The following is a 14,573-nucleotide window of genomic DNA, read 5'->3' as shown; positions in this document are numbered from 1 at the left end:
AATAAGCTACTAATGGCATTTTTCAGAGAACTAGAATAAATAAATTCACAATTTGTATGGAAATACAAAAAAAATCTCGAATAGACAAAGCAATCTTGAGAAATAAGAATGGAACTGGAGGAATCAACCTACCTAACTTCAGACTATATTACAAAGCTACAGTCAATAAGACAGCATGGTACTGGCACAATGCCAAAAACATAAATCAATGGAACAAGATAGAAAGCCCAGAGATAAACCCACGCACCTATGGAAACCTTAGCTTTGACAAAGGAGGCAAGAATATACAATGGAGAAAAGACAATCTCTTTAACAAGTGGTGCTGGGAAAAATGGTCAACCACTTGTGAAAGAATGAATCTAGAATACTTTCTAACACCATACACAAAAATAAACTCAAAATGTATTAAAGATCTAAATGTAAGACCAGAAACTATAAAACTCCTAGAGGAAAACATGGGCAAACCACGCTCTGACCTAAATCACAGCAAGATCCCCTATGACCCACCTCCCAGAGTAATGGAAATAGAAGAAAAAATAAACAAATGGGACCTAATTAACCTTAAAAGGTTTTGCACAACGAAGGAAATTATAAGGTGAAAAGATAGCCTTCAGAATAGGAGAAAACAATAGCAAACAAAGCAACTGACAAGGAATTATTCTCCACACTATTAAACCAGCTCATGTAGATCAATTTACAGAAAAATAAATGACCCAATCAAAAAATGGGCCAAAGAACTAACAGACATTTCTCTGAAAGACATACAGATGGCTAACAAACATATGAAAAGATGTTCAACATTACTCATTATCAGAGAAATGCAAATTAAAATCACAATGAGGTACCATCTCATGCTGGTCAGAAAGGCTGCTGTCAAAAAGTCTACAAACAATAAATTCTGGAGAGTATGGAGAAAAAGGAACCTTCTTACACTGTTTGTGGGAATGTAAACTAGTACAGTTACTATGGAGAATACTGTGGAGATTCCTTAAAAAACTGGAAATGGAACTGCCATATGATCCAGCAATCCCACTGCTAGGCATACACACTGAAGAATCCAGAATTTAAAGAGACACATGTACCCCAATGTTCATCACAGCACTGTTTACAATAGCTAAGACATGAAAGCAACATAGATGCCCATTCACAAATTAATGGATAAGAAAGCTGTGGTATGTATACACAATGGAACACTACTCAGTGATTAAAAAATGCATTTGAATCAGTTCTAATGAGGTGGATGAAAATGGAGCCTATTATACAGAGTGACGGAGAAGGCAGTGGCACCCCACTCCAGTATTCTTGTCTGGAAAATCGCACGGATGGAGGAGCCCGGTAGGCTGCAGTCCATGCAGTCACTAAGAGTTAGACATGACTGAGCGACTTCACTTTCACTTTTCACTTTCATGCACTGGAGAAGGAAATGGCCACCCACTCCAGTGTTCTTGCCTGCAGAATCCCAGGGACAGGGGAGCCTGGTGGGCTGCCGCCTATGGGGTCACACAGAGTCGGACATGCCTGAAGCGACTTAGCAGCAGCAGCATACAGAGTGAAGTAAGTCAGAAGGAAAACACCAGTACAGCATATTAAGGCATATATATGGAATTTAGAAAAGATGTTAATGATGACCCTATATGTGAGACAGTGGAAGAGACAGGATGTAAACAACAGACTTTTCAACTCTGTAGGAGAAGGCAAGGGTGGGATGATTTAGAGAATAGCATTGAAACATGCATATTATAATATGTGAAATAGATTGCCAGTCCAGGTTCGATGCATGAGACAAGGGGCTCAGGGCCAGTGCACTGGGATGACTTTGAGGGATTGAATGGGGAGGGAGGTGGGAGGGGGCTTCAGGATGGGAGACACATGTACACCCATGGCTGATTCATGTCAACATATGGCAAAAACCACTACAATATTGTCAATTAATTAGCCTCCAATTAAAATAAATATATTAATTTTTAAAATGCTATAGGAACATACAGCATTATATTATAATAGTAAAATGCTAATAGTAATATATAAATAATTACTTTAAATGTAAATGGATTAAACTCTCCAACCAAAAGACACAGATTGGCTGAATGGATAGAAAACAAGACCCATATATAGGCTGTCTACAAGAGACCCACTTCAGACCTAGAAACACATACAGACTGAAAGTAAAAGGATGGAAAACATATTCCAAGCACATGGAAATCAAAAGGAAGTTGGAGTGGCAATTCTCATTTCTGACAAAATTGACTTTAAGATAAAGAATATTATACAAGATAAAGAAGGGACATTACATAATGATCAAGGGATCAATCCCAAAAGAAGACAAAATTCTAAACATCTATGTACCCAGCACAGAAGCACCTCAGTACATAAGGCAAATACTAACAAACGTAAAAAGGGAAATTGACAGCAACACAATCATGGTAAGGGATGTTAACACCCCAGTTATACCAATGGGCAGATCATCAAAACAGAAAATTAATAAGGATCAAACCCAGGTCTCCCACATTGCAGGCAGACACTTTAACTTCTGAGCCACCAGGGAAGATCTCAACAAGGAAACACAAACCTTAAATGAAACATTAGACCAAAGGGACCTAATTGATATCTTTAGCATTTTCCACACAAATCCAAAAGAACACACCTTCTTCTCAAGTGTGCTTGGAACATTTTCCAGGATAGACTATATTGGGCCCAAAAATAAAACCTCAGTAAATTATTAAAAATTGAAACTCTATGAAGCATTTTTTCTGACCACAATACTATGAGACTAGATACCAATTACAGTAAAAAACATAAACACTTGGAGATTAAACAATATGCTTTTACATAATTAACAGGTAAGTGAAGAAATCAAAAGGGAAATCAAAGAATTCTTGAAACAAATGACAATGAAAACATGACAACTCAAAAACTATGGGATGCAACAAAACAGTTCTAAGAGGGAAGTTTATAGCAAGAAAAAAGAAAAACATCAAATAGACAACCTAACTTTACACCTAAAACAACTGGATAAAGAAGGACATTAAAAAAAAAAAAAAAGTTAGTAAAAGGAAAGACATTCTACAGATCAGATCAGAAATAAATGAAAAAGAAACGAAGGAACATTAGTAAAGATTAATAAAACTGAAAGGTGCTTCTTTGAGAAGATAAACAAAACTGTCAAGTAGTCAAATCCATCAAGAAAAAATGGGAGAAGAATTAAATCAACAAAATTAGGAACGAGAAAGGAGAGGGTAACAGACACCACAGAAATACAAAGGATCATAAGGGGCTACTATGAGCAACTATATGCCAATAAAATGGACAACTTGAAAGAAATGGATGTATTCTTAGAAAAGTTCAATCTATCAAGACTGAACCAGGAAGAAATAGAAACTATGAACAAGCCAATTACATGCACTGAAATTGAAAATGTGATTTAAGAAACTCCCCAAAAATTGAAGCACAGGGCCAGAGAGTTTCACAGGTGAATTCTCTCATACATTTAGAGAAGAGCTAATGCCTATTCTTATCAAACTCTTTCAAAAACCTGCAGAGGAAGGAACGCTTCCAAACTCATTCTACAAGGCCGTTATCACCCTAATACCAAAACCAGACAAAGACAACACGAAAAAGAAAAGTACAGGCCAATATCACTGATGAAAATAGATGGGAAAATCCTCAACAAAACTCTAGCAAACATAATTCAAAAATACATTAAAAAGATAGCACACTATGATCAAGTTGGGTTAATTGCAAGGATGCAAGCATTCTATAATATACTTGTGTATATCCATCAACGTGATATACCATATTAACAAATTGCAAGATAAAACCATATGGTCATCTCAATAGAGGCAGAAAAAGCCTTTGAAAATATTCAGTACCCATTTATGATAAATACTCTTCAAAAAATGAGCAAAGAAGGAATCTACCTCAACATAATAAAGGCCCATATATGAGAAACCCAGAGCAAACATTATTCTCAAAGGTGAAAAACTGAAAGCATTCCCTGTGAGATCAGGAAAAGACAAGGGTGCCCACTCTCACCACTATTAGTCAACATTGTTTGGAAGCCCTAGCTACAGCAATCAGAGAAGAAAAAGAAATAAAAGGAATCCAGATTGGAAAAGAAGAAGCAAAACTCTCATTGTTTGCAGACAGACAATATTATACACAGAAAACCCTAAAGATATGTTCAGAAAATTACTAGAGGTAATCAGTGAATTTAGCAAACTGACAGCATACAAAATGAATACACAGAAATCACTTGCATTCCTTTGTACTAACAATGGAACATCAGAAAGAGAAATTAAGGTATCAATACCATTTACCATTGCACCAAAAAGAATCAAATGCCTAGGGAAAAAACCTAAGGAGACATAAGAGCTGTATACAGAAAAGTATAAGACGTTGAGGAAAGAAATCAAAGACAACATAAACAGATGGAGAGATATTCCATGTTCCTGGGTTAGAAGAATCAACATTATGAAAATGACTATACTACCAAATATAATCTGCAGATTCAATGCAATCTGTATCAAAATACCAATGTTATTTTTCACAGAACTAGAACAAAAAGACATAATTCATATGGAAGCACAAAAGACATGAATAGCCAAAGCAATCTTGAGAAAGAAAAATAGAGCTAGAGGAATCAACCTTCCTGACTTCAGAATGACTACAAAGCTATATTATCCAGACAGTATGGTACTGGCAGAAAAACAGAAATATAGACCAATGGGACAAGATAGAAAGCCCAGAGATTAAACCATACACCCATGAATAACTTATGTTTGACAAAGGAGGCAAGAATATACCATGGGGCAAATAGAGTGTCTTTCATAAGTGCTGCTGGGAAAACTTGACAGCTACATGGAAAAGAATGAAATTAGACTACTTTCTAACACCATACACAAAGATAAACTCAAAATGGATGGAAAACACAGGCAGAACACCCTATGTCATAAATCACAGCAAGATCCTCTATGACCCACCTCCTAGAATAGTGGAATAAAAACAAAGATAATCAAGTGGGACATAATTAAACTTAAAAGCTTCTCCACAGCAAAGGAAACTATGAATAAGGTGAAAAGACAATGCTCAGAATGGAAAAAATAATAGCAAATGAAACAACTGACAAAGGATTAATTTCCAAAAGATACAAGCAGCTCATACAAATCAATACCAGAAAAACAAACAACCCAATCAAAAAATGGGAAAAAAGACCTAAACAGACATTTGTCTAAAGACCTAAAATGGCTAATGAACACATATATATATTCTCAATATCACTATTAAAGAAATGCAAATCAAAACAACAATGAGATATCACTTCACACTAGTCAGGATGACAATCATCAAAAAGTCTACAAACAATAAATGCTCAAGAAGGTGTGGAGAAAAGGGAACCCTCTTGCACTGTTAGTGGGAATGTAAGTAGATACAGCCACATAAAGAACAGTATGGAGAGTACTTACAAAGCCAGGAGTAAAAGTACTATATGACCCACCAACCCCACTCCTAGGTATATATCCTGAGGAAACCAAAATTGAAAAAGACACATGTACCCTAATGTTCACTGCAGTTCCATTTACAACATCTAGGACACGGAAGCAACACAGATGTCCACAGATTAATAGATAAAGAAGATGTGCTGCATATATACAGTGGAATATTACTCAGTCATAAAAAGGAATGCACTTGAGTCAGTCCTAAAGAGGTGGATGAACATACAGCCTAATATACAGAGTGAAGTAAGTCAGAAAGAGAAAAGCAAATATCGTATACTAACACATACACATGAAATCTAGAAATATTGTACTGATAACCTATTTGCACAGCAGCAATGGAGACACAGACACTGAGAACAGACTTATGGACACGGCTGGCAGGGAGGAAGTAGAGGGTGGGATGTATGGAGAGGGTTAGCATGCAAACTTAAACTATCATATGTAAAATAGACAGTCAATGGGAATTTGCTGTATGACTCAGGAAACTCAAACCAGAGCTCAGTAACAACCTAGAAGGGTGGGATGGGCAGGGAAATGGGAGGGATGTTCATGTGGGAGGGGACATGGGTAAATCTATGGCTGATTCTTATTGATTTTTGGTAGAACCCAACATAATACTATAAAGTAAGTATACTTCTATTAAAAATAAATAAATATAAAATAAACAACCACCCACCCCCATAATTCCATATGCCAGCAGACCCAGGAGGATGCTCGCTAATGCATGCATGAGGTAAAAGGCAGACAGATCTCTGTCTTGACTGTGATGCCTACAGTGGCTCATGAACCATCATATTTCCCTCTCAGCTGCACTCCAGGAGTCCTGGAAAACCTATCTTAAAAAATTTTGCATGGAGATAAGTCCTTCTGTGAAACTCCAGGTATTGACAAGAGCACCTCTGTCTGCTTCATTCACACACCCTTCTACCCTGTGGCCAGATCCCTGTAGTTACAACTGACTCAGAGGGAAGACCAACCTTTGACAGACGACCAGTGAGCTTGCACAGAAATTTGGCTTAAACCTGTGGCCCAGAACAGGAACACAAGATTAGTACCACTGAAACATGTATATTATCATATGTGAAGCGGATCGCCAGTCCAGGTTCGATGCATGAGACAGGGTGCTCAGGGCTGGTGCACTGCAATATCCCTGAGGGACGGGATGCAGAGGGAGGTGGTAGGGGGATTCAGGATAGGGGACACATGTATGCCCAGGGCTGATTCATGTCATTGTATGGCAAAAACCACTACAATATTGCAAAGTAATTGGCCTCCATTTAAAATAATAATTTTTTAAAGTAAAAAAAAAATTAAAAAAAGATGTACTGCTACTTTGGGGGAAACAAAGGACAGGCTGTAAGTACCATTTCTGGTGCGCTAATTTATCTAGACAAGACACAGAAACACAGAAATTCTGACAAAACAGAGATTAGAAGTGTCAGCAGGTGCCACTATAGAAGATCTGAAATAGTTGCGGAGTCTCTAGCAGGGTTGAAGGAAGTTGTCTCTCACCCAAAGGAGACTAGAACTTTAATTAGAAAAACAGCACCACAAAACTTCAAGGAACATGAACTCAAAGTATCATGACAGCAACAAAGTATAAAAATCTTCAGTATTCACATCCAATTGGCAATGTGTGATTTATCCAGTGAAGAATGCAACCTAGATGTCCATCTGCAGATGAATGGATAAGAAAGCTGTGGTACATACACACAATGAAATATTACTTAGCCATTAAAAAGAATACATTTGAATCAGTTCTAATGAGGTGGATGAAACTGGAGCCGATTATACAGAGTGAAGTAAGCCAGAAAGAAAAACACCAATATAGAATATCAACGCATAGATATGGAATTTAGAAAGATGGTAATGACAACCCTGTACGCGAGACAGCAAAAGAGACACAGATGTATAGAACAGTCTTTTGGACTCTGTGGGAGAGGGAGGGGGGGATGATTTGGGAGATTGGCATTAAAACATGTATAATATCATATAAGAAATGAATCGCCAGTCCAGGTTCGATGCAGGATACAGGAAGCTTAGGGCTGGTGCGCTGGGATGACCCAGAGGGATGGTATGGGGAGGGAGGTGGGAGGGGAGTTCAGGATGGGGAACACGTGTACACCCGTGATGGATGCATGTTGATGTATGGCAAAAGCAATACAATATTGTAAAGTAAAAAATAAAATAAAAGTTAAAAAAAAAAAAAGAATTCGAAATAGCCATTTTAAATAACTCGGTGTGCTATAGAAAATACAGTAAGATAATTGAACAAAAGCAGGAAAACAATAAACAATGGACAAAACAAGCAGTTTAATAAAAATGTACAAATCATAAAAAAAAAAAAAAAACAGAAACTCTGGTGCTGAAGGTTCCAAGGATGAAATGAAATAATTCATTAAAGAGCATCAACCACAGAGTCAAAAAGGTAGAAGAATCCGTGAGACAGATGATATATCAAAGTTATCTTGTCCAGGGAGATTAAATTAAAATCACAATGAGGTACCATCTCATGCTGGTCAGAAAGGCTGCTATCAAAAAGTCTACAAACAATAAATACTGGAGAGTATGGAGAAAAAGGAAGCTTCTTACACTGTTTGTGGGAATGTAAACTAGTACAGCCACTATGGAGAACAGTGTGGAGACTCCTTAAAAAACCGGAAATGGCACTGCCATATGACCCAGCAATCCCACTGCTGGGCATACACACTGAGCAAACCAGAATTGAAAGAGACACATATACCCCAGGGTTCATCGCAGCACTGTTGATAATAGTCAGGACATGGAAGCAACCTAGATGTCCATCATCAGATGAACGGATAAGAAAGCTGTGGTACATATACACAATGGAGTATTACTCAGCCATTAAAAAGAATACATTTGAATCAGTTCTAATGAGGTGGATGAAACTGGAGCCTATTCTACAGAGTGAAGTAAGCCAGAAAGAAAAACACCAATACAGTATACTAACGCATATACATGGAATTTAGGAAGATGGTAACGATGACCCTGTGTATGAAACAGCAAAAGAGACACAGATGTATATAGAACAGTCTATTGGACTCTGTGGGAGAGGGAGAGGGTGGGATAATTTGGGAGAATGGCATTGAAACATGTATAATATCATATATGAAATGAGTCTCCAGTCCAGGTTTGATGCACGATACTGGATGCTTGGGGCTGGTGCACTGGGATGACCCAGGGGGATGGTACGGGGAGGGAAGAGGGAGGAGGGTTCAAGATGGGGGACAAGTGTATGTACCTGTGGCAGATTCATGTTGATGTATGGCAAAACCAATACAATATTGTAAAGTTAAAAAATACAATAAAATAAATATATTTAAAAAATAAATAAATAAAAACAAAATTAAATTTTTTTTTAAATAAAAGAATGAAAAAGAACAAAGAAAGGCTACATGATCTATACTACATTGAAAACAGAACCTATTTGCAAATTATTGAAGTTCCAGGAGGAGAAAAGGAGATGAGGCAGAAAATATATTTAAGGAGTAATGTCTGAGAACTTCCCAAATTAAGGATGATATTTGAATATCTAAGTTCAGGAAGCTTACAGGTGACCAAACCAAATCAACTTAAAAAATCCTCTACAACACACATTTATAATAAAGTTTCAAAAATCAAAGAAAAATAGAGACGCCTTCAAGCAACATGTAGAAAAAACAAACAAGCTAACAATACAAAAACCTTGAAATTTACTAAAGAGCCTTCATTTGGATCTTAGCAAATCTCTCAGCAGAAACCTACTAGGCCAGGAGAAAGTGGGATGGTTTATTCCAAGTGTTGAAAGAAAAAACTGCCAAAGAAGAATACTTGAAAATATCATTCAGGAAAGAAAAGAATATAAAGATTTCACCAGACCAACAAATATTGAGGAAACAGAACACAATTAGACCTTCCTTGAGGAAGGCATGGCAACCCACTCCAGTATTCCTGCCTGGAGAACCCCATGCAGGGAGGAGCCTGGCGGGACCAGGCTGCCCACAGGGTCCCAAAGAGTCAGACACAGCTGACTTAACTGAGCAGGCAGGCACACAGATCTTCCTTACTGAAACACTAAAAGGAATTATTGAAGCTGAAGTAAAAGAGTGCTAATTCATTCCATGAAAATACCTAGTACACTGGTAAATTTAAGTGCACATTCACATTCAGAACACTGCAGTACCTTGATATGGAATGTTAAACACAACTATTTAAGAGTTAAAGCACAGGAATATAAAAATTACTATATCTACAATTATTTTTTAATTAAGTACACATTGTAAAAAGAGGTAAATCATGACATCAAAAAGATAAAATGGAGAAGGGTAAAAGGAAGGAGATTTAATATGTGGTTGATGTTCATATATTATCAGCATAAAACACACTGCTCTCTCTGTAAGGTGTTTTATGTAAATCTCATGGTAAACAAAGCAAGAATCCATGCTAGATTAAATGCATACTACTATAACAAATATCATGAAATCAAAGAGGCAAGCCATCAGAGGAAAGAAAAAATTAGGAAACTATAAAACATCCTGTCTGAGTGTACTCCAGGAGTTGGTGATAGACAGGGAGGCCTGGCGTGCTGCGATTCATGGGGTCGCAAAGAGTCTGACACGATTGAATGACTGAACTGAACTGAAAATAAAAAAGATAATATTAATACATCCTTATCTGTCAATAATTACTCTAAATATAAAGGATTGCATGTTTGCATGCTAAGTCACTACAGTTGTGTCTGACTCTTTGAGACTCAATGGACTGTAGCCCTCCAGGCTCCTCTGTCCATGGGATTTCCCAGGCAAGATTACTGGAGTGGGTTGCCATTTCCTTCTCCACTGTTTTCTTCTATCTCAATGAAATTCTTAAGCAATTACTTTGAATTACTTATCAGACAAATCGTCCATATCTGTTATTTGGGGTCAGTAACTGAAAAACTATTGTGTTTCTCTGTTAACATTTTAGTCCTTTGATGTCTGTGTCCCTTGAAGTCTCAGGTTGCTGTGTTTGCATTTAATGAAGCAGTCACTCCCTCCAGTGTTTACAGACTGACCTGGGGAGGGAAGTACACTGTCACATTGGTAGGGATTTTGAGACTTTTCAGACATTTTTTAAGGAGACACCTGTCCCGTGTACTCAATTACTCCTAGGAGAGAATTCTGAAGCTCATATGCATCTATCAACGCAGCAAAGACAGTCTCTGTGCCGACAGTTTCCTGGCTGCTTCCCTGGGGCAATGCCAAATGCTCACATTCGTGAGCAGACCCATGGGGAAAGGCTGGCTTCTAGATGTACCACAGGCCATCTGCAAAGGTCTAGATGCCACCGTGGGGAGTTACACACGGAGCTGGACCTGGGGAGGGGATGTGGATGAGAGGAGAGGCCCAGGGGTGAGCAGAACCACAAGCACGGTGTCTGCAATGGTTTGGGGCTCCCTGGTGGGATCTCCACATGGTCAGTAGGACCCAGGTCAGTAGGCTCCTTGAGGAATTCTAGCCCTGGATGCTGTACTCCTGGCCTCTCCCCATCCCAGCCATGCAGGTGACCCCAGTGTCCTGGATAAGGGGAGAGAAAAGTGCACTGGAAGATGAGGACGCCGCCCTTGCTCACATGCTCTTATTTTCCCCACAGGTAAAATCCTGTGCTGAGGGGTCTATCTTGGCACTAAGCAGGGCCACCTCAGGAGCAAAATGAGGCTACGCCTCTAACCCTCAGTGAGGCGTCCAGTCTTGAATCTTTGTGCCCTAGGAGCATGCTGTCATGTCTCTGCTACACTCCTGCTGCTGCTAAGTCGCTTCAGTCCTGTCCGACTCTGTGCGACCCCTTAGACGGCAGCCCACCAGGTTCCCCCATCCCTGGGGTTCTCCAGGCAAAAACACTGGAGTGGGTTGCCATTTCCTTCTCCAATGCATGAAAGTGAAAAGCGAAAGTGAAGTGGCTCAGTCGTGTCCGACTCTTAGCGACCCCATGGACTGCAGCCTACCAGGCTCCTCCGTCCATGGGGTTTTCCAGGCAAGAGTCCTGGAGTGGGGTGCCATTGCCTTCTCCTTGCTAGACTCCTGGACCCCCACAAAGATACCATCATTATCCACAAATGATGGTCAAAGTCTGTGTTTATATCAGGAGAGACGGTGAGATTCCTGCCACCTTTCTGACCTCACTCTGTTATTACAGGTTTCTTCATTGTGGATCTTCTCCTCTTTTCTTGACTAATGTCTATCAATAGGTACATGTATTTGGTTATATACTTATCAAGAAGTCTATAGGTACACTCATAGACACTTGCAAACAATAAAATTAAATAGGTCCTTTGGCAAAACAAGAATCTGATATAAACTTTTGGAGTGGATAATACAGCTGAGTCTTAGAAAATTATGAATACATGGGATTCCAGCCCAGTTTACTCACTGACACGGATGCATCTGGGAGGAGGAGACCAGCCACTCTCTGTGCAGGTCATTGTGTTCTGATCATTTCGAAGACTGTAGCCTTCATAGCAGCGAACTCTTACAGTTTCACCCTGTAAATATTTTTCTTCAGGATGTTGGTTATGTCCATTTTCCAAATAATTGAAAATACATTGTCCTTAGGATCATAAAATTAATATGAAAGAAATACAGCATAAATTTGGGAAAATAGTACATTAAAGATTAACCTTATAGAATTTACATAAGAATGCATTAGTGTTCAAATATAACATGTAACAATAAAAATGGAAGCTAGTACCACGTTTGTGGAAAATGAAAAAGATAACATTCCATATTATTTGTCTTTAGTTTTATGACTAAAATATGTATAAATGATGCAGATATTCTTGTAAAGTCCCTGTATCTCTCATACGATTTACATGAAAAGCATCTAGTAAAGGGAAGTTCTATTGGATTTTTTGCTCACAGAACTCATCCCGTGGCCTTACTGTTGTTACATAACACTTAACTGTACTCACTTGTCAACTTTGTCTCTTCACTCTTTCAAAGATTATGCATATAAACTTAAAGAGGTTTACTTACTGAGGCATGGTTCTTCTGGAGACCATCCTTCTGCTGTGCAAGTCAGGTGGTCCCAGGAACGTTGTGAAGGAGATACAAAATGATGATCACAGCTATAGACAAACTGTTGATTTACACGTGCTGGAAAGTATCCTCTGTATGAATAATATAGCCGTCCATGTTTTATTACTGGATAACTACAAGGTTTCCCTTGGAATAAAAAAAGTAGAAATAATGTTTTACCTCAGTATACAATTTGAATTAATATTTCATCTATGAAATATATCCTTGTTCAATTAATTACACTCATTGCATTATGGTTTCTAGGGGAAAAAAGTTATAGAAAATTCAGATGATTGAAGTATGTAAGGAACTCCTTGCTAATGAAGATCAAATTATGTCTTGTGGGTCATATTATGTAAAATTTGTATGTGGATTCTCTTGGTAGGAAATTATATTAAATGAATTCTCCTTAAGTACAGAAGTCCCAACCTTGGTTGACTAGCATCTTAATCAAGAGATGAAAGTACAGATTGTATCTTGTGGCTCATCTGCTTTCTTTTTCTTTCTTCTCCATTCTCATCAGAAATCAGAATCCTGACATTTATTCTCATACCAAGTCAATGTAGGAATCAAACAGATTTTTTTTACAATTATCATTCATTAGTTTACTTTTCTGTTTATTGGAAATATGTGATATATAGAGAAAACCACAACAATTTTTCATTGATCAAATCACACAGAGTGACATTCTTATTTATCTATCAAACTGAACATTAAGATATCTTTTCCCTTGCTTGTCTAATCAGAGAAATGAACAATGAATAATTCTTAATATTTAAATGGTTAAGATGAAGGGAAACCCTTGTCACTTATGGTCTAATTTTAATTGCAGAATGATGTATTTTTCAGTAATTCTTACAAATATTTTAAATGAGGTATAACATAATTACATTTTATTGTTATTAGCATATATTGAGTAATTTTCATGTATATGCTTGCTATGTGAATTATAAAATTTGGTTCTTTGCATATCTTAACCCATTTCTTTAACAAAGACTTGTCAATTATACCGTCTCATGGCCTATAGTCTGCATCTCTCATCACTGATAGATTTCCCCCACTTTTTTGAAGCTTTTCTACATTTTTAAGTTTGAAATGCTTACATAGTTTGATTCCTCTTAAGTAATACTCTAGGTTTCTGTCCACTACTTTTTGGAGATTAGAACATTGTCTCTTCATCCTTGAATTTTACAAATTTCATCATGTATGTTAAGATATGTGTATCTTTCAATAATTCTATGTTGGGCAAGTTTGAGTCTTTGTATTTGCAAGAACCAAGTGAAAAGAACTCAATTAGCTTTGTCATTATGTTGTAGAGGAGAGATTTGAGTTCTGATGATCTGATTTCAGAACTAGTACATTTATCATTTTGATGCATCATAGAATATGAATACAGTAAAATAATCCTCTGACACTCACTTCCAAAAGGTACACAAAGAGGGCATAATTAAAAGTAAGCATCATTACTATCACTGGCCTGAGCTATTTTCCTCCTCTCTTTTATTTGGGCACATGTGAATCTGTCTTTGTCTCTCTAACCAGATCATTTATTGAAGCACATATAATAGTCCACTATAGTTGGAATGGCATTGACTTTGTCAGGACTCAGAACAGCCTCATTCTTCTCTTACGCTCTATCAACCCAGGTTCAGGTCTCATGAGCAGGCTTGGCTGTCCATCATAATGTTGGCTCAGATTGATCTTAACATTGATGAAAAGTATTCACCAAGTTTTAAAGTGTTTCTAGTCTTTCTGTACCTCTGCAACTTACTCCAAAGATCCAGGCCCAGGATCTTATAATTTTTAAATTTAAGTTTTAAATTTCATGTTATTAGGTCCAACCTCACACATGGGAGTCATTCTGAGGGATGAATCTGTCCTAATATAGGTTCACTATCACCGCTTGTGTATCATTCCAGATGCATCTCCTTTGCAGCATTAAACTAGCTGATGATACACAAGAGGAAAGGAACAGGCCTGAGAACAAAGTCCTGCATCTGATAATCAGCTCATTTAATGAAATTAT

The 14,573-nt window shown here is 37.7% G+C and overlaps 1 protein-coding gene across 6 annotated transcripts in view; it reads right to left on the bottom strand.

The window, feature by feature from the left end:
• The window catches only part of LOC147357043 (complement factor H), a 109,825-nt gene that overhangs the window by 58,465 nt on the left and 36,787 nt on the right, over positions 1-14,573 (bottom strand). For all 6 annotated transcript variants that reach the window (XR_015143761.1, XM_086345582.1, XM_086345583.1 and 3 more), the window contains 2 exons: positions 12,506-12,694; positions 11,904-12,080 (listed from right to left, as the gene is read on the bottom strand). Coding sequence is in view for 5 of the 6 variants with exons in the window: in XM_086345582.1 (XP_086201708.1) it covers positions 11,904-12,080; positions 12,506-12,694 (366 nt within the window). In the remaining variant the exon portion in view is untranslated. The remainder of the gene's footprint in view (positions 1-11,903; positions 12,081-12,505; positions 12,695-14,573) is intronic.

This window comes from Bos grunniens, chromosome 16, assembly GCF_055505025.1.
Source record: "Bos grunniens cultivar Pamir isolate PY7600 chromosome 16, Bosgru_T2T1.0, whole genome shotgun sequence".
Classification (NCBI taxonomy): domain Eukaryota; kingdom Metazoa; phylum Chordata; class Mammalia; order Artiodactyla; family Bovidae; genus Bos; species Bos grunniens.
This window is presented reverse-complemented; position numbering and strand designations above follow the sequence as displayed.